The 26,110-nt window shown below is 42.3% G+C and overlaps 1 protein-coding gene across 3 annotated transcripts in view; it reads right to left on the bottom strand.

Annotated features, from left to right (window-relative positions):
• Positions 1–26,110, bottom strand: part of Tmtc4 (transmembrane O-mannosyltransferase targeting cadherins 4) — a 77,211-nt gene that overhangs the window by 28,949 nt on the left and 22,152 nt on the right. For all 3 annotated transcript variants that reach the window (XM_029563374.1, XM_008832720.3, XM_029563375.1), the window contains 6 exons: positions 17,800–17,900; positions 13,059–13,151; positions 12,369–12,533; positions 10,996–11,198; positions 8,434–8,605; positions 7,412–7,543 (listed from right to left, as the gene is read on the bottom strand). In XM_029563374.1, coding sequence (XP_029419234.1) covers positions 7,412–7,543; positions 8,434–8,605; positions 10,996–11,198; positions 12,369–12,533; positions 13,059–13,151; positions 17,800–17,900 — 866 coding nt within the window. The remainder of the gene's footprint in view (positions 1–7,411; positions 7,544–8,433; positions 8,606–10,995; positions 11,199–12,368; positions 12,534–13,058; positions 13,152–17,799; positions 17,901–26,110) is intronic.

Below are 26,110 nucleotides of genomic sequence, written 5' to 3'. Positions count from 1 at the left end.
CATCTCAACTGGCACTTTCATCATATCCTTACTATCTCTTCCCAAATAAGGTTCCAGCTACAGGTGTCAGGATTTCAATCTGTCTTCTAAGGGGGACACAACTCCACTCAGGATGAGTAGCAGAGGCTCATAATCTGACCTGCATTTTCATAAGCCACACTGTAGGAAATACTTGAGGGGGAAGCAGCAGACAGCGAGGTCCAGGAAGAAGCCATCGCTGTGTTCCTAAGGACAAAGGGCAACAGAGTGAATGAGGGTGGTGGTGAAGAGGAGAGAAATCCGAGGAGCCCTGAACTGGTGATGGACTGATAGAGAGAGAAAAAGGGTCAAGAATGAATGCTAAGTTTCAACCTGTCCGAATGGAACGATGTGACTGAAGGCTTGCAAGAAGGGACTGGGGCATGGCAACTACGCTGAGAAAGAGGCTAGAGTGAACACTGAATCAAGAGAGGACCAGTCACAGATACTGTTGGTGGGGTGGCAGGGAGGGAAGAGCAGGGATAAGAGACATTCCAGGTAGGCATGATCACCTAGTGGTAAATACTATGAAGGGATGGCAATGTTGTAGAAGTGATTAGAAGTGGTGACTGCCTTAAGTGTCATTAACTGTTCACTGTACGTGACATATACTACCACACGCAGCTTAATAATTCTAATTTTAATTCCTTTTGAGGAACTAAAATGGTTCATTTATTTAGGCCTTTTTGAGACAGGGGCTCACTAAATAACCTTGGCTGGCCTGGAACTCACTCAGTAAGCCAGGCTGACCTTGATCTCATAGAGATCCACTTGCCTCTGCCTCCCAAGTGTTAGATTAAAGGCATGCCTGATTATTTAAAATTTTTCTTTTCTTTCATTGGTTTTTTTTTGGGGGGGGGATCTTTTTGAGACAGGGTCTCCCTGTAGCTCCAACTGGCCTAGAACTTGTTCTGTAGACCAGGCTGGTCTCAATCTTACAGAGATCTGCCTGCCTCTGCCTCCCAAGTGCTAGGATTAAAGGGGTGCAGCACGACCATGCCCATTGATTTATTTTATTTTTAATTATGTGTATTTCTGTGTGTGGGTATGAGCATGTAAATGGAGGTACCCATAAAAGCCAGGAGAGGGCATTGGATCCCCTGGAGCTGGAGTTACAGGTGACTGCAATGTGGAGGTCGATGCTGGGAACTGAATGCAAGTTCTCTGCAAGAGCAGTATATGTTCCTAACTGCTGAGCCATTTCTACAGCCCCTATATAATTACTTAAAACAAAAAGCAATTATTCATTGTGTATGCATATGTATGGAGGGACATATATCTATGTATGGGGGAGGTGGCATGTGTGCCTTGGAACAGAGAGGACAGAGGACAATTTGTGGGAGTCAGTCCACTTCTTCCACCATGTGGTTCTTCCACCATGTGGATTTTGAGGATTCATTTTAGGTTATCAGGCCCAGAAGAAAGGGCCTGAGTCATCTTATGGGCCCTAAAATGGTAACTGTATATGATGAGAATTTTGTATCCATTAAAAATTAAAGAGAATGGGGTTGGAGAGGTGACTCAGCAGTTAAGAACATTGGCTGCTCCTGTAGAGGTACCAGGTTTGAATCCCAGAACCCACATGGAAGTTAACAAGCATCCATAACTCCAGTTCCAGGGGATCCAATGCCCTCTACTGTCCTCCTTGGGCACTGAATGACACAGGTGCACTTACACACATGCAGGCATAACACTCATACACATAAAATAAAAATAAATAAATAAAAATGAGAGAGAATATGAAATAATCTTTAGTGACTGAAGAGGCTAATACAGAAGACTGGAAAGAACAGGACTCACAGTTGCTAGAACCTGCTAGAAATTCTTAAGCCAGCTTAGAATGAGGACACCCAGGAAGCTAATACAGGGTGTTTTCTCAGAATGTATTACAAAGAAAGGCTAGGCATGGTGGTGCATGCCTGTAATCCTAATACTTGGGAAGCAGAGGCAGAAGGATCTGGAAACTCAGGCCATCCTAGACTACATAGAAAGTTCAAGGTCAGTGAAGTCTACTTGAGACCCTGTCTCAGAAAAAAAAAAAAAACAAAAAACCATTAGGAAAAAGAAAAGGAGCTGGAACCTAGACTAAGAGCAGGGAAGCAGGGTGGCCTTGGCCCTGAGGGAAATGATCAAAGGTCCCTATTGATGATCAAAAGCTCTTCCCAAAGCCATGCAGTATAAAGGCCAATGACAATCTCAGGAGGGGACACTGCAAATCTCTGTTCAGAGAGGACTCAGGGTGACTAACAGACAATAGTATTGGCACACGTCAAGGGCCACCCAGACTCCACATGTTCTTCCTGAGGCTTTTCTCCCATGAGCTCTCTGAGCTGACAGAGCTTCTTTCCCTTCTGGACTGATAAACCACTTTGGTGTTGAGCATCTCAGAGATTGTGAGGCGAGGTTTGAACCCGAGTTCCTAAGTCCCCCTTTCTTCTTACCACAGCACACCTGCTTCCCAGAAGCCTGGTGCAGATAGGTTGACTGTGCCAAACCATTTCTGATGTCTCACTGCATCATCTGCTTTTCTTCCCAAAGCGAACCACTGTCTTTTGCTGTAAGTCATGGACAGAATGCACAGTTCCCCCAACATTCATACATTGAGGCCTAGTACCTTGTAATGTGACTTATGGGGACAGGGTCTTCCAAGTGGTAATGAAGGTAAAATATGAGGTCATATAGAATGGCCCCAATCCAATCTGGCTGGTGTCTTATAAGAAGAGAAAGTCCGGATGCAGAGATAAGGGATGTACACAGGAAAGGACACAGTAAGAAGACGCCACTGACACTTCAAGGGGAGAGGCCTCAGAGAGAGCAGCCCTGCCAACACCTTAACTTTGGCCATTCTGCTTTTAGAACAAATTTCTGTTGTTGAAGGCACAGAGTCTAAAGTATTTTGCTGTGGCAACCCATGGAAACGAATATATCTCAAAACACAGCAATGTCTTAAATACATTCAAGGAACATGTGCACTATTTCCAAACAACCTCTGAAAATGGACAACCCCCCGCCCTTGTCAGTCATCCCACAGTTCCAATACTTCTCAGATACACTTGGATTTCTGGAAGGGTATGGAACAGTGTGTCATTCCATAAGCACATGTGTAACAGATTCCTTTTACAATGCCAATATTTAAAAAAATTATTATTTTTATTTTATGTGTATGAGTGTATTGCCTGCATGTAGGTAAGTGCACCTGTGTAGTGCAATGCCACGGAGGACAAAAGAGGCCATCGGATCCCCTGGAACTAGAGTTACAGACAGCTGTTTGTTGCCATGTGGGTGCTGGGATTCAAATCCGGGTCTTCTGAAAGAACAACCAGTGTTCTTAACTGCTGAGCCATCTCTGCAGCCTCCCTACAATGCCAATTTTTTTAAAATTTATTTTTATTTTATGTGTATGAGTGTATTGCCTGCATGTATGTGAATACACCCGTGTCATGCAATGCCGCAGAGGTCAGAAGAGGGCTTTGGATTCCCCTGGAACTGGAGTTAAGGACGGTTCATAGCTGCTATGTGGGTGCTGGGAATCAAACCCAGGTCCTCTGCAAGAGCAGTCAGTGCTCTTAACTGCTGGGCCATCTCTCTAGCCCCACAATGCCAATTTTAAAGGAGCTACATGTATGTTTACCTAGTCTAATGAATGAAACGAACAAGCAGAGAAATCACAGGTGATGTAATGTGTACTTGCTCTTGGGCACTACAGGGTGTAACTTAAACTTCCTGGACCACAGTATTGTCCATTCATAACTATTTTCATCCTTAAATTCCGGCTAGGAAGTGGCTCAGTAAATGCCATTGCTAGAGTGTGAGCTAGTGTTTGTGAAAGTGAGCTATAAAATTGTTCAGTGTCATGCCACCCCAGCTGGAAGTGTGACTTCGCTTCTCATCCCAGGTACTAAAGAACACAAGGCCAGAAAGTGCTGGCCGAGAGGGATGTCCTCCTGGTCCCTGGAACACAAACAACTTCTCCCCAGACTTCAACAGAGCCCGAGCATCTCCCACCCACAAGCTCCCTTTGCTTTCCTTTGTTCTGGGTAAATTCTGCTTTCTCCATGAAAAGCTTACACAAGGAGTTCAGCTGCCCTCTGCAGCATGGCCAGAGTTCTGTCAGACACTCAGAATGCCAGGCCATACCGGAGCCTTCCATAGCTCAGTTGATAGAGTGGAGGACTGTAGTGGACAGAATGCCAGGCCATAATCCCAGGGGAAAGGATAGACTACTCCCGAAAGCCAGACTAGAGTTATTTACATGGAACGCGTTAGAAATCTGACTCAAGCCTAGAAGGCAGTCTAAAACTAAGACCTGGTAAACAGCCTCACTGTACAGATTCAATGGAAGGAATTCTATGGAAAGAAAGCAGCTGCCTAGATGGTCCAACAAAGCAAAACACAAACCTCACCACCAGGTTATATGGAATTCATGTTTACAGAATGAGTAATTTTGTTTCCATGGTGTATAAAGACCGAAAGAGTCTGTTTATTCAACTTTCCCTTCGGCCTTTGTGCCTCATACGAGGTGGCAATGAAGCCACATTAAAACAACCGTTGCCACGGAATGACATATACAAGCAGACAAGTCGTTGCATCCGTAATAAACGGCACTTTCAATACCAGTGCTTGAGAAACTGGCTGTTTCAAATGTTCTGCCAACATTGGATGCTAAACTTAAAATGTTTCAAACACATAAAAATTCTGTAATCCTCCTTAAGGAAATACCTCATACAGTATACGATCCTTTTCACTGTTAAAATAACTTAGAACTGTATCACAGGGTTGATATTAAACGCAACATATATGCAAGTCTTAAAAACTAAAATGGCTGCCAATAAATTGAGTACTTGGAATCTCATACGTGGTAGGCTTGGCGAACTCAATTCCCATGTGGCCCAATTCAGTAACAAATATTAAGTGCCTACCCCATGCAAGGCAAGGTGGGTAATTTTAATGCAGGCCAGAGACCAGAACTACCTACACTGATACTCCAATCTTCTAAAAAGGTGAGTCTCAGTTTATAAATCTGGGTTAACTAGAGTCAAGTGCCAACAGCTTATTTAGTGATTATCAAGTGGGTCAATGGAGAAAACAAATCCCAAGGGATTAAAAAAAAAAAAAAAAAAGACACAGCAGTTTCCTAGTATGAGCTCTTCTTTGCTATCACCCTAGCTTATTTCAAAAAGAGACAATTTTGATACCTCAGTAGATATAGATATGGGAAAATTTCAAAGAAAACAAAATAGAAACTCTTATTGCTTATATTAAATGGTATTGCTGGAAAAACTCTTGGAAAAGAACTGTTACCAGTGGGACTGTTTTGAAACTGAGGTCTTTCCATACAGCTCAAGTTAAACAGAGAAACACACACCCTTGTAGTTCTGGGCATGCCCACACATGCACCTTGCATTTTCCAGTCTATCATGGCTGAACTCCCCATGCTGGATAGATTTTTAGGCCGGATAGCAAAGGCATTCCATGCCCCTCATTTCTAGGGTCACATGGGCACAGCAACAACAACAAAAAACCATACCAGGTCTATCAGCCACCCAAATGACTAACCTAATTAATGTCAGCTTCCTCTTTCCATGCCTCAGTTTCTCCTACCTGGAAAAATTTAAAAAACAATGTCCTCTATCCCTACAGTCCTTAGGAGGAGGATAATGGGATTAATTATAGAGCTCTATGTAGAGACTGGAGTTCCCCTCTGTGAAGAACCATATAAACAGAACAGTAATTACTGTTGCTCACACAAGAAAGTAAACCAAATTTTACATTTATGAAATGAAATTGCTACTAAAATTTATTTATGAAAGAAACTTATTAGTCAGCACATCAAAGATAAACCTTAAAGTAATTCACTCTTTCTCTAAGTCTCTTAACTATATAACATATCTTTTTCATATACTAGTTTTCACTTTGGGGTCACAGGAAGGTGTCAAGTGCTCATTTGTTTTACTCGTATCATTTTGCCCAAAAATCAGTGCTTTCCCTTAGATGTAGATGAGAACTCCAGAGAGCGTCCCCTTCCAGGAGGATTACATTTCAGCATTCTGAATTGATCCAATCAGATGAACTAAGAATCTGATAGTAATAGAAATCTTTAGCCGAATGTCTTGATTTCCACCTTGAACAAACAGAATTCCCTTCCTGCAACTCAATATGAAACCAAAATGAACATAAATTTATAAAAGCTAACATTTTTTGAGCACCTACTATGTGCGGATCACTATGTTCAGGGGATGTCACACAATCAGTCCTCACAAGAAACCAAGGAGACAGGTATTATTTTTTTTTCTTACAGAAAAGGGCAGCTGGTTAGGTGAAAAGCTGGATTCACTAAAACACAAGTGAGATAAATCCCAACTAGATTGCTCCAACAAAGACACTACCAATTTTAAAGCATACATTCAGCTTATCTAACCTGGCAAAGGATCATGAGCAGAGAATTCAAGGTGAGGTAATTCAAGTGCAGCTCACAGCTGAATACCAAATTTCTGAGCTAAATCACTGCCTACTCATAAGTATTGACACCTTCTTGTAAGAACTTGCAGGAAGGGCTGGTGAGACAGCTCACTGGTTAAGAGCACTGGCTATTCTTGCAGAGGACCTGGTTCAGTTCCCAGTACCCACACGGCAGCTAACACCTGTCCATAATTCCAGTTCCAAGGGAATTCAATGTCCTCTTCTGACCTACATGGGTATTACTTGACAGGGGTACATGTACGTACATGCAGGCAATATACTCATACACATAAAATAAAAATAACTAAAACATTTTTTTTTTTTAAAAAAGAACTTGTAGGAGGCCAGCTCCTTCTATCACTAGAGCCTGGTTCTGAAAAGTGTGTTTTGAAAGGTTAGAAGGTGTACCCAGTCCTAGCCTGGAGACTGACAGCGCCTCTCTCAGTCTCCTCAAAGAGAGGTGATTATTGCAATTGGAGGATGGGTATGGTACAGCCTTAAGTAAATCTGTTTATTGCTTCTGTCTGGTTATAATGATTTATTTCAATTTAGTTTGGCTAAGTGAAACTATAATGAGTCTTTTACTTATTTATTTTTATTTTATGTATATGAGTGTTCCATCTTTATGTGCATCTATGTGTACGATGCCCACAGAGGTCAGAAGAAGGCATTGGATCACCTGGAAACTGGAGTTACAGTCATTAGCTGCCATGTGGGTGTTGGGAACTGACCCTGGGTCCTCACAGCCAGTGGTCTCCACTGCCAAACCATCTCTCCAGTCCCCTGTAGTGAGTCTTAAATTCATTGAAAAAAATACAACAAAGAACAATCCAATGATTGATTTTGGTCTTAACACTAGAAACCATCCAATTGTAAGTGTTCTTACTCAGCTGGAAGACTTAAAAAAATATTCTGAATCTGGCAGGCAAGGTACCTTAGCATTGAGGGGACACACAGAGAGGGCACTTCGAAAGAGCTGGTCTTCGCTCCGCCACTCGCCACTGCGAATCATGCATCTCAGTGCATTGATGAATAAAATGCCCAGGACCACAGCAGCAATTGGTTTCTGAAGAAAATAGATGCAATAAATATCAGTAAGCTGCACATGCTGGTTAAGATTCTATGTCGCAGCACTCTGGGTTCCCTCTTTTTTAAATTCCTTTTTTTTAACTATTGAAATCTACCTGATGATTTTATATCCATGCTCAAGTGGATCTCAGAAAGTAACCGACTGTGACTAGTAATAATCAGATACATAGAGATTAGAGACACATGTGCAAACATCTAAGTGTTAGTAGCATTAAAAATGAGTTTTTCTGTATGAAACACTGTATTTTAAAATGAAATCTAATCTATTTTAAAATGAGATCTTTTTTAAAGGTCAAAACCTCATTCAATGTTATGTCTTATAGGGTTTAATACTGAGTTCAATATTGTATAACTGCATTAATTCAACTGTGAACCTAAAAATTTACAGCCAATATTGAAAGAGACGCATCTTTGCTCTGGAAATTGTTATTGAATATGTTAATGCTGTAATGAAATGCTTCTTCTAATCATGTGATTATTAAGTAAATAATTTAAAAAAATAAAAAAAATTCCTTTTTATTTTTGGTATGCATGTGGGAGGGTGGTGCACATGGATGTGTAGGTGTAAGTGCCCATGTGCATACACATGGAGGCCAGAAAGGACACCAGGTGTCTTCCTTCATCATTTTCTGCCTTCCTCCTTTAAGCCATGGTCTCTCACTGAGCCAGAAACCAGCCATTTTGTCTAGGCTGGCTAGCCAATGAGCTCCCAGGATCTGCCTGTCTCCATGACCCCAATGCTAGGGTTATATGCACGCACTGCAATACCAGGCTTTTTACAGGAGTGCTGTGAATTCGAACCCAGGTCCTCAAACATGCACAGCAAGCACTCTTACTCATGGAGCCATCTCCTGAGTCTTTTGGTACCTTTTTCTTAGTGTGCTTGCTTAGGGCTCCAAAGCCGAAGGTCAGCAGCATGCAGTACCCAGCGCTGGGGAGGTAGAGGACACGTTCTGCAACCACGAAGCCCACTCGGAAAAACAGGTTGCTTGCAGGAAGAAATGGGATCACGAGAAATCCCAGACCCAGAGTAAGGATTCTGGAAGACGACACGTATTTAAATAAATGGATATTTTCAGACAAACACCCTACATGACATAATTAAAGACTTTTCTTTGTTTCATGACAGCAGTTCAGAACAGATTCCACCATGAACAGATACGACCAAGGGAAAAAAGAGGCACTAACAGAGAGGGGCTGGCTGGCAGTACAGAAGACATAAATATATGGGGGCTGGAGAAATGGGTCAGCAGTTAAAAGCGCTGGATGCTCTTGCAGAGGACCTGGCTTCGATTCCCAGCACCTACATGGCAGCTAACAACCTTCCGTAACTCTAGGGAAATCCAACACCCTCTTCTGACCTCCTTGGGCATGGCACAACACAGGTACACTGACATACTTATAGGCAGTATACTCAAACACATGTAATAAAAATTAAAAATGAACTTTTTAAATTGATTTTTGTGTGTATTTTATACAGAACATCTCAAACAATCTTAATCATCTTTATACCCACCCACCACCACTGGAGCCAAAATACTCTTTCATCCCTGTTACTGCCCACTGTGCTGTCATTGCTCCCAGCTATTCCCAGTGCAAGTCCACGCGCTGAGTCTAGTCAGCCTATCTAGAGTCCCTTGTTTTAGGAAGATCAGCTCTTCTTCATCCAGTAGCAATCAGTTGCCACCATTCCTTTAGATAAGACTGGGGTCTGCTCTTTATTTTCCCAGTTCTATGCTGGGTTACTGTCTGCCAGAGTTTACACGGGACTTGTGTATGCTGACACCTATGCCATAGAATCATATGAGCAGGTTCCCAGGAGCTTGTAGGACTCTGTTTCCATATGATCATGCACATCCTCCCTGGCTCTTACAATCGCTCCACCCCCTCTTCCTCAATGGTATCTGAGCCTTGGGTGGATGAAGTTTAATAAAGGGTTCCTGTGCAAGGACCATTATTTAGCAGACTCTACACTTTGGCCATTTGTGACCTTTTGTGTTCCTGGCCACACTTTTGTGTTCCTGGCCCTCTGCTACATGAGGGAGCTTCATTATTGAGAACTGATTCCTTCATGTCCTCTTCTTTAACCCTGTTCTATGTTCCAAGAGCCTTAGGTGTAGAGGCTGCATTGCAGATGTGAACAGTTGTGGTACTTGGTATTAAACTTTTTTTTTTTTTGGTCTTTTTGAGACAGGGTCTCCCTGTAGCCCAGCTGTCCTGGAACTCACTATGTAGACCAGGCTGGCCTTGAACTCACAGAGATCCGCCTGCCTCTGCCTCCCAAGTGCTGGGATTAAAGGCATGCGGCACCATGCCCAGCTAAGCTATTTTTTAAAGACAAATATATGATCAAGGTTCTTAACAAGCATGGAAGAAAAACTTCTAAATCAGGCTGTTCATACTGATAAGGTTGGAAAAACTGTATTCATATTCACATGGCTTTATTAGTTCATCTATTCTTAGTTCAATGAATATTGATACCAAATAAGTGTTTTATGGGAAAAAAATTCCCCCCTAAACTTAACAAGAATATCGAAACAGATTAAACATTATAAAATCTGAAATAAACAAGCATCATTTTTTTTGTTGCTAAGTCACTACCAGTCAAGCACAAAGACAGCTAAGTGGTGCCATGGACCATTCTCTACATCTCATATGATGCAAAAGAATCAATGAAGAAGCAAAGTCAAATTTGGAGGCTCCTCCTGCCACCCTGTGCCTTATAGCATTTTATTTTAAATTCTATTTCATCTATCAGCAGACTGTTATTAAACAGTCTGACTCAGACTGTTTTGCCACTTTTTAGAAGCAGCCAGTCTAAGAACACAGATAAACTTCAAACATTCGTTTATGTTGAGAAATTACTAATCTAATGCCATGTGTGCTTAGGCTTTGTGGAAATCATCTTAAACAGCTTTCATGTCCATGAAACACATTTGTTTTCTCCAATTATTTTCTCAATAACCCTTTAAAAAATCTTTTTACTTGTGGAGAAAGCATGGTATCTCTTTGGGGTAGCAACTGATTTTGTACCCAGTAACAACAGAAAGAATCACCACAGCATTCATGAGGGTTTTTTTTTTTTTTTGAAGAATTGTGAAATAATGGGCCCAACACACATCAATTACACTCTCTGTTCTGACCATAAATTACTCTTTACCACCTACAGCGAAAAGGATCTCCAAGTGCTACTTGGTGGAGGAAAGAGGCGGGGACACTCTTCAGTCATCCTTACAGCTCCTCCAACTTCCCTCCCCACTAGTTGAAGCTAGCCATGGATTCCCACTGGATGAACTCATCCTTTCCATTAATATACATTCAGAAGAAATGTCCTTAGACATCCTGTGCACGAAGTCATTGAAAGTGATCAGTGCTGCATTTAGCAAAATGCTTCCAGGGTGCAAGTTAAAATTCCATGCTGCCTCTTACCTTCTCTTCCGGCTGTCGGCAGAGCACAGGGCTTGGCATATTAGGCCAATTATGCAGAGCCAAAGTGCTGCTAGAGCAATTACCCTCCAGTCACCAACTGACTTAATGAGGGGGATGCAGCCCATTGACCAATCAAAACACAGCCACCAGGGACACAGCAGCAGCCAGGCATTCAATGAATAGTAGTAATTATAGTTTATGGCCTGTCAGTCAAAAGGAAAACAAACACTTGATATTGAACTTGAAAGAACATATATATCCTCCTAACTTCACTTCAGAGGCATTCATAAGCTTCTGTTCCAGAACAGCAGTTGGATAAAAATAAAATATTGCCCATTTGTATTTTGGGCATGGGGCTGCACGCTGTAATTTATTAAATACATTCAGATTTTAATGCTTTACAAATACAGCCAAGTCACTGGACAGGGAGTGCATGTATTATATTTATGGCCAGGCTATGAGTCATTTAGTTAATGACACCTAAAGCCTATGACCAGGGAAATGTAAGGTCCAGATATCACCAATGTGCCTAGCAGTAAAAGAACAGGGCTCTGTCCCGAGCATCTCTTCATTTCTCTCTATACAGTGTACAGCGAAAAATCTGTAGTTTTAGATATCTTCTTTAAAAAAAAAAAAAAAGGGAAACGTAAATGAACAACCCTGACATGATCAGACTCTCATGACAGCACCAATAGTGGTACATTTTGTCTTAACCCAGCCCTGTCAAGTTCCCTTGTAACAAAAGTAATGGAGTCAGAAAGCACTTTAATAAGGTAAGCATGGAACCTGATAATAGAAGGGGCACTCTGCTTTCATTAGAAAGGAGGATAGTTGGACTTCCACCTGTGGGCCTGAATCTGCAGCTCCAACTAACCAAAAATTTAACTAAAGACTGAAAATATTTGGAAGAAAAAGCATTCCAGAAAGTTCCAAAATGCAAAACTTAAATTTTCTGAGCACTGATATATTTCAGTGAATTGCACAAGAATGATGTGAAGAACAGCACTGTATTAGGCCCAACACAGAAGCTAGGGATGATTTTAAGCACACAGGAGATGTGTACAGGTTATATGTAAACATTCTACTATCTTACATGAGACTTCAGCACCCCTGGATTCTGGTATTCTGGGGGGATCCTGGAACTCTCAATGGACACCAAGAGACAGCTGTGTAAGGACCTGACACATACCCTTCCCAAAACCTTAATAAAAAGTTGGCTTCATTCTAAACTGTCCTCAGCAAGGGTAAAACATATGGATGCATCATTTATTAGGGACTTTATGAGTGGTGGGGATGGTGCCGAGGAGGGATGAAGGATCTGTGGATTGGTGGGGAAAGAAAATAACACAAAAGGAGCCAGGCTTAGTACTCACCCTAACCAACATGCTATCAGCAAAGGAAGCTGGGTTGTCCACCTCAGTAAATGGTGGTGGGCCTGTACCCATGATTTTCCAGCGCACATAGAGCATGCTGGCCCCTCCGGAGGTGAGCAGGGTCATTCGGAAGATGAGGCCCCCATTCCTGAGCACACCAATACTCTGAAAGGATACCAAAAAGTCCTTGTTGTTGAAGGTTTTCAACTGAAAGCATAGGTAGGTGTGGTAGAACACACTTGTAATCCCAACTAACTTTGGAGACTGAGGCATGAGTACAGTTACTTTGGTTCATGCGAGGAACTTTGTACAGTTGGTCTGCCTGGACTAGACAGAGTTCACGGCTAACCACTGTAATTTAAGAAGGCCTTGTTTCAAAATTAGAAAGTAGGAAAGGGGCTGGGGATTAGCTTAATGGTGGGGCACTTGCCTAGAACACTGAAGACCCTGGGTTTAACCCCCAGTACCACAAAATCAATCAATCAATCAGTCAATCAATCAATCAATCAATCAACCAACCAACCAGCCACAAGTGAGATTATTCTGCCTAAACAATTTCGACATGGTACATTGAAAAGTTGCTTACTTTAGAATTTAAATCACAAGAAATACTTGGAAAATGGTATTTTTAAATTGGCTGGTACTTGACATTTTCTGTGTCTCAGCTTGGAATAAAAGTATGAAACTCACCTCTAATGACTTGTCCTTACGTAATACCTTCTGGATGACTTCCAGAACACTGAATTTGCCTATCACCAAGATATCAAAGACTGCATTCAAACCCTAAGGAAGCAAAGCAACACAGTTAGTGATGGGAGAGCTTGGCTCTGCTTACCTAGCAGTTAGTCACAATTTCATTATTTAACCTGGTCAAGGAGTACAAAGGAGACAGTCATGGGAGAACACCCTGACATTTAAAAAGAAAACCCAATTTGTATGAACTTAACTCATGGTAATACATTACACCACATTTATCATCTAGTGAATCCCTGTCAGTAATGATTCCATGGTCTGCATGGAGGACTGCTATAAGATTCAGGACAGCTAAAATTTGGGGCTCCTATGAGAATTTCCCCAGGGGTCTTTGTGTGTACCCCCACATTCCATGTCTCTAATGGTCCTTTAGTTTGTGTAACAGAGTACTCAGCTACCTGGGCAATAATTATGGTTTAAGAAAGCAGCCACTGACTTAACAAGCCAGCCATATAAGGAAACGTCAAGTGCAAACACACATCAGACTCTCTGAAGGAGCCCTGGAGACCCCTCAGGTAGGAATCTCATTGTCCACTAGTGCTTTCTGCTCTCTGGGCACACAGCTGGACCCCATCTCCTAGTCTCCCCTACACAGGGGAAAGTAAAAAGTCAGATCAGGTCACATGGCTGGTATACAGTTTTGTATATGGAACCTGGAGAGAAGGGAACATGTGATTCTGGAGGTTTAGTTTAAGATCTAGATGCTCTGCTTCATGGTTTCCCCTTCTGGCTTGTTGGAACAGAATTTCCTAGAGCAACTCTGGATGCTACACACTGAAGATGCTAATGCATTCCACTGACCTGGCCTGCTGTGTGGAGAACACTTTGGGCACTGTGCAGAACCGTCCACAATTGTTAGGTGAACTTCAACTATTAGGATAACTTCAATTCTGGGAATCCACTGGGGGCTACTGTCATTTGGCCTATACTAACAGCTTCCCTAGGTACCATGATGGCCAGGCTGCTCTGATAGACAGTTACAGTCTTGAACCTCATCTCTACCCTGTGGTAGACTTTCTCTAAACGTCATTTTGGGAGGCAGTGTCATCAGTAGACTCCCCTGCCCAATCTGCATAAAGGGGTCTGAATATACTCAGTGTATATGGTTAAAGCTGCCCCTACATGGCTGGGGTCTGTGGCAAAGAAGATCAGAAATCATCAGAAACCAGTGGTAATTTGTGGTTTTCAGAGCAAGGATGACATCCCTACTTAACCCTCTCCCATAAATGCTGGGAGTCACTAATTATCCAATCCATGGGCCACTGCCAGGTTAAACATTTCAAAGAATCATGAGTTTATTCACTCATGTGACACATGATCATTGTGGGTCACAGAAGACCATTTCTGCTTGATTGTGAACCATTTTCTAGAGGGCAGGAACTCCCTGTTCAGCTGATACTAGCTTCTCATGCTGTTTATTTTTCTGCCTGGGTGATAGCCACTGAGAGGTGACAGAGTAATGGTCACCAGAGACTGAGCAAACACAAGGGTGGTACTAGGGAATACTCCATCTTAGTTAGAGGTGGTATCAAAGCGTTCACATTTTATCAAATTCAGCCTTATCTTCAGCACTTCTAACATGAAAATGTGTGCAGGAGTGACCTGCAGACCCAGTTAAGTGTGGATTCCTTCTCAGTGGGCCTGGGGAGGGAGTGGAGACCCTGAATTCCTCCTAAGTTCTAGGATGCTGCTGCTGGCCCTGAAGTCACCCTTTATACTAGCATCAGGTTTCAGAGCAATGGTCCTCTTCAGGAGGACTGTCACAGGGTGCCTGGAAATGAAAGGCATTTCAGGATGACGGGGGGAGTCCTGTTGACCTCTACTAGCTACAGGCAAAGATGCTGCTCAAATGACTACAAAGCAGGATTGCTCTGCCACAAGAAGCAGCTTGCTTAAAATGCCCATAGTGACAAGGTTAAAAAATTGTTTAAAGTTTTGTTTTGCTTTGTTTTGGAGATAGGAACTCACTATGTAGCTTAAGTTAGTCCCACGTCTGCAATCTTTCTGACTCAGTCTCCCCAGTGCTGGGATTATAGGTTTGAGCCACAATGTCCAGCTTATAAAGTAAACTTTAAATAAAAAAGTCAGGAGAGGTAAGTGTCTTTACACAGCAATTCTTTGTCATATCTTTGCTTGCTAACCTTCATCTTAAGAGACAGAGCTTAATAAAACCACCAACATTTGCCTAGACTGTGTCAACCCCTCAAACTCTGACTGCTCTTTCTCTCCCAAGCTATTCCTACAGTCAATCAACTCCCACAACACGGCTTTCCATTTCTCTGCTCATATCCTCAATTTCTAAGTTTTCTGTTTATTAAGGCCAACAAAGGCTGAATTAGAGGAGGATATAAATGAGTTTTAATGTGTCTCCTTTCCTGGGATTCAAACCTATTCAGATCTTACCTAGAAGTGGTATATTTGTCTGCTCAGGAGCCCCCCTGCCTGCTCTGATGTTGCCAGTGGAGGCCAGTGTATGAACATAACACACTCAACACTTAGCTCACTAATATGAATATGCGGCAACATTTAATGACTCTTTCAGAGACTGATTCTCTCTCTCATTCAATGAAGACTCATTGAGAATTTGTTCTATGAATATGACCTCACATTTACTAAATAGAATATACTCCAAAATTTAAAAACAATGATGATGATACATTTACTATACTACATAAAAAGAGACTCAGGCTCTGAGTTGTAAAAATGTGTGATGAAGCACATCCTGCTTAAACTAAGTCTTTTGAGAATGAAATCCCTTTTGACATATCCTATACACATCTTTATTATTTTATTTTTTATTCACTTGTATGTGTGTGTGTCTCTGTGTGAATGTATGCCACATGTGTATAGGTACCTACAGGGTCAGAAGAGGACTTAAGATCCCCTGGAGCTGGATGGAGTTACAAGTGATTGTGATGCCCAATATGAGGACTGGGAATTGAACTTAGTCCTTTACCCTGAGCCATTTCTCCAGCTCTATTTTATTATTTAAAATTTTTATTTTGGGGGAGGGAAGGTACACATTCCATGACACACATGTGGAGGTCAGAGGACAACTTGCAGGAGTTGATTTTCTCCCACCACCATGTGGGTTCCAGGGATTGAACTAGGCAGCAGGCATTTTGACTTGCTGAGCCATCTTCCTGGCCCCCGCACACCTCTAAATGCTAGACTAACTGGACCAAAGTTTCTTAAGCTGTGGGTCATGATCCCATGTGGGACCACATAATTAAGTGGGGGGGGGATGCAAAAAACTTGGCAATATTGAAAAGCTTCTGAATATGCAATGACTAAAAAGTAACGAAAAATCAAACACATAATGAATCCAAGGTGTTTTAAGCAGCACTCGCTGCACTGTGTGACTTCACTGCAGCCTTGGTTCCGAACATACAACATGCACACTTTGCACTGTGCATGCCACTCACACCACACAATGCCAATGGATGCTACCAGAAATACCTCGGCTCAGATTACTATATGTTATGAATTGCAGTGTTTTTACATACAAAGTTTTCTTACAGAAACATAATGGTTTAATTAAGGAAAACAAACACTTTTAATATTTTCCTACCATCATTCAAAATGATGTACAAATTAGTGTACCTTTAGATTGAACTGTGTTAGACAACTAAGCACATCCATCTCATTGACAAGCAAATTTGCTTTCCTGTTTAACAAATGGTAAAATGATACAAACCAAAGAATTGCTTTAAGATAAATTTCTGGGGCTGGAGAGATGGCTCAGCGGTTAAGAGCACTGACTACTCTTGCAGAGGACCCGGGTTCGATTCCCAGCATCCACATGGTGGCTACGAACTGTCCTTAACTCCAGTTCCAGGGGAATCTGAAGCCTTCCTCTGACCTCCGCGGCATTGCACGACACGGGTGCACTCACATACATGTAGGCAATACACTCATACACATAAAATTTAAAAAAAAAATTAAAAAATTTCTTTGTGATGTATTATCAATAAAATTATCTTATATACCTATATACCCAAGGTTGTGTAAAATGTGTCATGTGGAAAGGGGTTGTGAATGGAAGAAATTTAAGGCTAAAGCTGAGGATGCAGCTCAGTGGTAGTGTTTGACTAGCAGGTGCAAGGCTATGGCTTTATTAGCACCATGAAAGAAAAACAAACAAAAAACCTCAACTGGACTAGCACTCTTCATTTCAGGTCAAGCTGATTCTAGTATTGGCTGATGTTTCATTCTTAGGTGGAGACTGGGGAACAGTCAAGGATGTGGGTTTCTGGAAGGTACTGATGGCTGGCAAAACTACCATAAGTTAATTTCTCAGTTGCATTTGCCCTTGCTACAGTCAAGATCCAACACTCTCTAGGGCAGGCCCTTGCTCTCTGTAGGATGGTTGAAGTTTGAGAGTGTCCCAGGGAACTCAAACTGCTTTTCTATGGGGCCTCATCACAGACAGGAACCACAGCCCCCTGAGAACCTCCAACACATCCATTTCCACTATTCAGTAATCACAGCCAGCAGCACCAGTAGTCAATTCTCCAAGTGCCAGCACAGGCCATTGGTTCAGAAAGGTCCATAAACCTCAGGCTGGCAATGGGATGGAGAAGAAGAGGAGGCCATAAGGCAGGCTGGCCCAGCATGTCTTTCTAAGAGGGAATAGATGTGTGCAAACAGCAGACCCTGCCTATGTGTGGATTCTTACCAGCACAGTGATCCCTTGCTCTTTGCACAGCATGGCCACTGCTCCCAGCAAGATACTCAGCAACACCCAGAAGGTGGAAGAATGTGTTCCCTCCTTGTTACCTGCCAAGAGGAGATAAATGCATAAGTCAGGCAATTCCATCTTACTAGCATTAGAAGCTAAAATTCAAACATACACCCCAGTCACTATTTGAAACCCAAGTTTAGTCCCCAGATAGTACATCCCTGTGGGCCACTGTGCATTTCTGTACTCTGGCTGGACAATGTCCTCCAGATGGAACACATGTCCCACATCAAGGCACTGTAAGCCTTGTATGGAAGCCACTGTAAGGACTCTCTGACCACAAAGATGCTGCAACCCAGAGTCCCCATGCACCAAGTTCCTTCTTCCCAACCTGCCAATCACCTACAGGACCATCCTGACAGCTGGTGCTGAGAACTTTGAGACTGCAAACAATCTGTGTGGTTGCAGAACGAGCCCAGCAGTCACCACTGCTATCACAACAGAGGGGTTGGGAATGTCTACATAGCTCTGAGACTGTTAGGTCAGGATAGGACCAGGCTCTGTACATCAGGGAGCTTAGGCTGGGTCTGCTCTGCTGTCCGTGTGAAATAATTCTGATCTCTACTACTATGCTGAAGGGCTACATCTGCCTAGCATGTGGGTCAAGTAACAGCCAACCTGTACTGGGGCTCAGCATCAACGAGAAGTCAAAATACCACTGAACATGGGAAATCATGAGACGCCCCAGAGGTAGGTAGCAGCCACTTGTGCCTCAGTTGCCTTCTGTGGAGGCAAGTGTGTCCACACACTGCTGTGGTCAGTAGAAAACACAGTGTAGTGGCCAGAGCTGAGTGCTGGAAGGAGACAAAAGAGTCATAGGTAGGCTTCATCACTGTGCTTTCTCTGCTCCCTCTTTGAAACCATCAGCCCTTGTCTAAGTAACAGAACCAACACTGCATCTGTTTGGAAGAAGCAATCATTAGCTTGCTTGGGTACCACTACCAGAACTTTAGGTCAGACTTCCATTCTGCCACCTGCTACTTACATACTGCATCCAACAAGTTACTTATACGCACATCCCTCATCTATAAAATGGGGTTAATGATCTACCTTAGCACACATGAGGGAAAAACTATAGTGGAATCGCTAGCCATTTGTTTTATAAATTACATGAAGGCAAAGCAAACCTCTAGAAAATACATGAGAAACTGACTGCACTGGTTTATAAGACATTTTTCTAGAGGAAAAACAGAGTAGGAGAGAAATCTTTTAATTGTATAATCCTTAATGTATTTAAAGTTTTCTTAGCCATATGTACATATAAAAAGCCATATCAGCCAGGTGTGGTAGCACATACCTTTAGTCCCAGCACTCAAGGCAAAGGCAGGCAAATTTCTGGGAGTTTGAGGCCAGCCTGGTCTATATAGCGAGTTCCAGGCCAGCTGGGTCTACAGGGAGACCCTGCCTCAAAAAGACCAAAAAGAAATAAATAAATACATCAAATACTAAACACTAAAAAAAATCACTTGGTAAAGTGCCAGAACCACAGGTGGCATTTGATAAATGCTGCATGTGAACCACTGAAACTTCCTCGGCTTAGCAATGGAATTTCCGACAAGCTGCAATTCAACAATCAAGGGGATGAGTCACCTTGCCTCAAACTGTGCCAAGCATATAGTACAGTGTCTAAGGTACACCATAATTCTCATAAAACTGCTCACTCAGGAGGTCAACAAGTGCTTATGTGTGTACATGCTTATGCATATATATGATGCATTCCTTAAGGATCGACTGGCAAAGCCCCAGGACGGAAGTCAGTCTTTCATGTCCTATAAACTGCCAGTAGGGCTATAGTGCATGGGTGGAGATCTTAACCTCATGTCTTCTACATGTGGGCTGAGATATCTGTCAAGGTGATGAAGCTCAACCCCCTGGATGCTCACGAAAACGTGAGCAGCACCACTTCCTGCTGGGACAGACACCTGCTGTTGCCTTTCGGCTAAGGGTTACCCTTGTTGAACGTGGCTTTCATTAGTGGCCTTGCTACTGTGACCACCTGGCACCTTTCCGGTTTCCCTGGTCTCTAATTCCATCCTAGACACACAAGCCAACTCAACAGATTCCTGCCTTGCTTACCCCATTCCCTTAGGCTAGAATGCTTCTGGCAAAATCCTACCCATTTTATAAAGCTGTCAAACATCACTTAAACTGTGAAGCCACACCCCCATTCTGGGCCCAAGCAGTCGCAACTTCCAAATTCACTTACTTTACTGTAAACAGTCAATAGTCAGTCTGATTGCCTGTGGGCAAGTGTCCCTAACTAATCCCTCTGATTAAGTTAGGAGGAACCATAGCCTATAAACTGCCTTAATCACTCTCTACCAGGACACTCTTCAGTATATTATAAATGTTGCATTTTCTGTTACCACCCCAGATGAGACATTCCATGCATTACAGCAAGTTTAGCAGCATCTCTGGCTTCTACTCATCAGATGTCAGGAGCACCCCTACCCAGCTGTGTCACAAACATTGCCAAATGACCTTTGTGGGGAAATCACACCCAGAAAAGAACCACTGCCTTAAGCCAGTGCTATTCAGAGTTGGTGCCCTGGACCTGAGCCTGGATCTTACTAAAAATACAGAATTAGGTCCACCCAAGTCTGGGTATCAGGAATCCTGACAACTATCTAGCCACTGGCCCTTTTAACATGCTTTCTGACACTCTACAGACCCAGAGCAACAGCCTCAGTACTAAGTTGCATGCAGCTGCATCCCTGGCATCATGCCTGACTTAGAGGAGCCACTGAGAACTATACTGAACAAACAGCATCAGGACATGACTGACTCTGGAGAGGTACCACATGTTGGGTGGATGGAGGAGAATCGTTTCCAGGATGTTTCCAGTAGGGGGCCAACTGGCCTTAACTTGAGTAACCAGTGATGGGCACACATGAGTGTCTCACAACACAGCCCAGTTCCCTTTAAACTCTGGGCGATTAGAAATATTATTCCTTATGCTGAGTCCAAGCTTGTCTCTCAAAATTTCATGACTTAGTTCCAAGTTGTTCAGGTGGCAGGATGGACTGGTAATCAAGTTCTCTTTACTAAGAACCATTATATTTCAGTATATCTAGTTCTATCAAACAAACAAAGGATAATTTTACCTAAAAAATTACATTATATGTATGTAACAACAAAAGATCACAATTATAATTACCACTACCACTAAAACCACCTCCACCACCACAACAAAAAGCTGTAATAGTAAGCATGATTCCAATTGGAAGCTTTATGTATTCATGTGAATTTATCATTTGGGCATCTGCTAACACTCATTATTAGACAAATATTGGTTGGCCCAAAGTTTTAGAAAAAAATTTTGTCCAATGGCTGGGGATGGAGTTCAATTGGTGGAGTGTTTGCCTAGCATGCACAAAACTCTGGATTGGATGCCAAGTACCACATAAACTAGGTGTGATGGTACATGTCTATGATCCTAGTACTTAGAAGGTAGAGACAAGAGGATCAGAAGTTCAAGATCATTCTTAGTTACATATCAAGTTCAAGACCAGCCTGGGATAACCCTAAAGCTAATATGCTGATTAATTTTGGCATGCTACAAGTTTGAACATGGAGCAGGAGTCTAGCTGGTAAGGCTTAGGTGACCTCAGCTCCTATGTCCTATATCAGAGCAAGGGAAACCCATGATTTCCCATGCAGTGGAGGCAGGGATGGCTTTGATTACACAGTGCCCTGCTCACTAAATCCTCCTCCCTGAACACATTCTCCTGAGCTTGGGTCAAATCACTTCAGGATGTTCTCATATTAGCAGATTATATGGAGACATGGCCTCGGATGATAAATAATCATGACAGAGGTGCTCTCGTCCAGCTTCATCTACTTTATTTGTATCAACTAAACTCAGTCCGACTGTCCTATGGAGGCCAATGTTCTTACTCTTCTCTGCCCACCTCAACATATTACCTGAATTTGTTGTTTGTAAAGCTCTCACTTTAAACTTTTCACTTAAACATAATACAATTTCCCTGAAATAATGTTCCCAGTTCTTAACTTCAAAATCAAGTTCCCTGATCATTTTACATTTCTTCCTAGAAAAACTGAATTACTTGGTGTTTTACTTAACTATACATGGAAGAATTTGCTTCTGTGGACCAGGGCCTATGATAGGAAACAAATCCCCAGCTCTCCCATTAAGACACCCAAAGGACTGCTCTTGAAGGAACTCTGTTAACACAAAGTTAAATACTATACAGATGTGAAAATGATGGCCTCATGTTCCACTCATCTTGTCTAGAATTTAAAACAGCCTTCTTCATGGATGGCTACCTCAGACTTAGAAAAGCATGGCAGAAAACACAGCAAACCTTTGGATTCATCAAGCCTTTCCCCTAGTCACATGCCAGGATTTTACTACACTCCTCCAACCCCAAACCAGTGTCTCTGCTCAAGTTTCTTCAGTTTCAAGGACTGTTTGATATTAGGCATTGTCTCTCAACACAGTGACAATTTCAGATAAAAGGCAAAACTTCAATTGTCAGTTATTGGGCACTGCACCTCAGAGAACCACATTCTGTCCAGGAGCAAGTCATTATAGTGAATGAGCACTTGAATTCATCTAGTCCCAAATGAGATGTGTTAAGAGTGACATACAACTGATTCTGAAGACTTTGAAATTATTTCACAATTTTACATTGATTCCATGTTGAAATTTTATTAATTAATTTGTTTGAGTCAGGGTCTCCCTGTAGCCTCAGTTGGCTTGGAACTCACTATGTAGACCAGGCTGGTCTTGAACTCACAGAGATCCACTTGCCTCTGCCTCCCCAGTGCTGGGATTAAAGGTATATGCCACTACATCTGGTAAAATTTTATTTTCAATATACTAAAATTCATTGTCCTTTTTCTTTCCCTTTGACAAGGTCTCATATCCCAGCCTGGCCTCAAACTCACTAGGTACCTGAGGATGACCTTGAATTTCTGATCCTTTTGCCACCACCTCTCAAGTGCTGGAATTACACATCCAGTTCATGTGATATTAGGGACTGAACCTAGGGCTTTGTGCATCATAGGCAAGCCCCTGTCAACTGAGCTGCCACCCCAGCCTACCTACTTCTTTTTGTAATGCAGACTAGAAAACTGACAATGGCCTCCATTTCCTTTCTACCATAGGACACTGTGATCAGAGTCCCAGCTCACAGATGAACTGAGCTGCACACTGCTATGCCCATGTTCCAACCGCTAACAATTTGAAAAGTATGAAATGAGTTTGTCAATTTAAATCCAACTTTTTCTCATCTATTCTCTACCACAGAGCCCCCAGCACTTTATCAGGAGTCATATGAATAAGCATGTATATGTGCTCTGGTATCTGCCAGAATCTAAACTGGAAAGCTTAATCCTTTAAAATCATATCATTTGGGGCTGGAGAGATAGCTCAGTGGTTATATGAGCACTGCACTTCCTGCTCTTCCAGAGGACCCAGGTTCAGGTCCCAGCACCCATATAAGGTAGCTCACAATCACTTATAACTCCAGTGTTAGGGGATCTAACACCCTCTCCTAGCCTCCACAGGTACCTGGCATGTACATGGTGCACATACATATAATCAGGCATACACATAAAATAAGAAACCTTTAAAATTATACCATCTAAGTCAAAAGGGTCTTGTTTATAAATGTCTAGTGTTTAGAGCAAAATAAACCATGGCCAGACTACACAGCACTGGAAAAATGCTTCTATTACTGGGATGGGCAAAGAATAAACCTGGGGAACTGGTTCTGGGTTCTGGGACAACCTAGCCTAGTAGAGTTTCACCCAGGCAATTCCCCAAATTAAGATTTACTTTTAGTCTTGGTTTGTCAAAGTGACTAATGCTAATAACCATCAACACCTAACACAACCTAGATGGATTTGGACTTGGTGGTTTTCTGGCTGTTTTTGCCAGGCATTAGTGGAGCCATTCTTACTCCAAGTGTGAACATTTCATTAAAGTGACTGAGAAAGATAATACTAGGCCACTTTGCATATGGCTGGTGCTCGATGAACAGTTTTTGTTCCTCTGTTCATTAGAAGTCTTTTCTATTGTCACATTTCTTTTTTTAATATTTTATTTATTATTTTTATTTTATGTGGATGAGTGTATTGCCTACGTGTATGTGAGTGCACCCATGTCATGCAATGCCCTGGAGGTCAGAAGAGGGCTTCGGATTCCCCTGGAACTGGAGTTAAGGACAGTTCACAGCTGCCATGTGGGTGCTGGGAATCAAACCTGGATCCTCTGCAAGAGCAGTCAGCGCTCTTAACTGCTGAGCCATCTCTCCAGCCCCATACTGTCACATTTTTTTAATGCAACTAAGCGATAATAATATAAAAAATAATCTTCTCAGAGTAAACAAATATAGCTAGGAGCCACGTCTTTTCACTTTTCTGTCTGTTTTGAGACAGGTACTCACTATGCAGCCTCAGCTGGCCTGGAACTTACTATGTAGACCAGGCTGGCCTCATACTCCCAGAGATCTGCCTTTCTCTACCTCCTGAGTGCTGGAATTAAAGGTGTGTGCCACCACAATTGGCACATTTTTTTTTTAACTTTAAATTTACACTTCAAACCTCCTCAGAGTGGAAGAATCCCTAATGTAAGAGACTATTTAAAGTTTTAAAAAGTTATGTAATATAAAAAAGCATATGGAAAATGAATTTTAAACTTAGAAGCAACTGTGAAAAACAGTAAAAATAAATCTTGAGGCAAATGCTGTATCCACTGCAGTTGTGTTTATGAATTATCTTTTTTCACACACACACAAAATCCCCCTAAGACAGGTGATTCTAACTAGTGCACAGCTTTGTATGAGCGCCTTGGAATGTCACCTTTACACTGTCCCATCTTTGTCCATACTGTTAGATTTTAAACTCAGAAGACCCAGGAGAGCATGAAAGAAACCAGCCACACCATCATGTTATCTTTCACCTTGAGGAAGTCCATTTCACTCTAGGACAGTTAGACAGCACAGAGAATATCAACAGCTCAAGATCTAGAATGTAGGAGAGATCTGCCTTGATAATGTTTTCCCTGTTCCAATCCATGTCTCTATTATCTAAGACAATTCAGTCCTTTAGGTCAATGGAGGCAAACACTGACAGAGTAAAGGGAACACAGGGAAAAAAAAATGCAACCCAGCAGAAAGACACTTGTCAGCACTAACACCCACAAGTGCCAACAGATGTGACCAATTTAATGAAGCATGTGCCTCTGGCTTGGCACTCCTTCCAGTGGGAAGCTCTCCTTTCAGCAAAAGCAGCACATTGTACAAGCTAGCCCTCTTCACCACCCTCTGGCTGGCAGCTCTGCCGAGTGAAACTGGCACGTCATGGTGTGTATGGGAACTGTGCCACCATGACAGGTGGCCACGACTCTGTAGCTGCCAGAGCCACACAATGAGCATCAGACTCACGTTCCTAAAGTTGGAACCAACCAAGCCTGTTTCCACGTGTAGAATGAGAGTCAGTCTTGCCATCCTCAGACAGGGGACCATTTGGGGAAATTAAAGGAGGAACCAAGAAAATGAAGGCAGCAAAGACAGACACATGTGAACATCACTGTCAGCTGTCAGCCAGCAATGACTCTAAAGCTAAGAACTGTGCTTATATGGCACGAGCTAGGCAGCTGCCTATTTTTTATCTATTTCTTTTTCTTTTTTTGAGACAAGGTCTTACACTGTATCCTAGGGTGACCTCAAATTTACAATCTTCCTGCCTCTGTCTCTGGGGTACTGGGAATACACGTGTAACCCACACACTTAGCGTGCCCTATTAAGCTTCATGATTCTAAGCCAAAGGAAAAAAATCTTAAATGAAGATATGAGGGAATAGTAACTCTGCTTTATCTGATAACAGGCTAGTAAGAGAGTAAAAACGGCTCATGATTGAAGAAAATGTGACCTTTGGGAATCCTGTTGGTATTATGGCCGAGTTCAGAGCTTACAATGGAAGTAATGTAGCAAGACCATTCCTCTCTGAAGAGACTCCACCCCACGTATTGCCTTTCTCTTCTTAGTCCTAGCGTAAGCTACCAGTTGAAAATGAGATTGTTTTCATGATTCCAGCAAGCTTATTTTACAGCGCTTGTTTATAATCTGAAGTACCAGGCTTTGAGAGAGATCAATATTGGCAAAAAGATCTCATGAAAATAACACTTTTTGTTTGGGGGATTCAAAGAAGAAAACCCCAAAATAAACAAAACAAAAAGAAAAACAGAAACAAAAAAATACCCCACAAAAAAATCTCCAAA

The sequence above is a fragment of the Nannospalax galili genome, unplaced genomic scaffold (assembly GCF_000622305.1).
Source record: "Nannospalax galili isolate Female #2095 unplaced genomic scaffold, S.galili_v1.0 scaffold1316, whole genome shotgun sequence".
Taxonomy (NCBI): Eukaryota; Metazoa; Chordata; class Mammalia; order Rodentia; family Spalacidae; genus Nannospalax; species Nannospalax galili.
The sequence above is the reverse complement of the archived record's forward strand: the minus strand, read 5'-3'. Positions and strand labels throughout refer to the sequence as shown.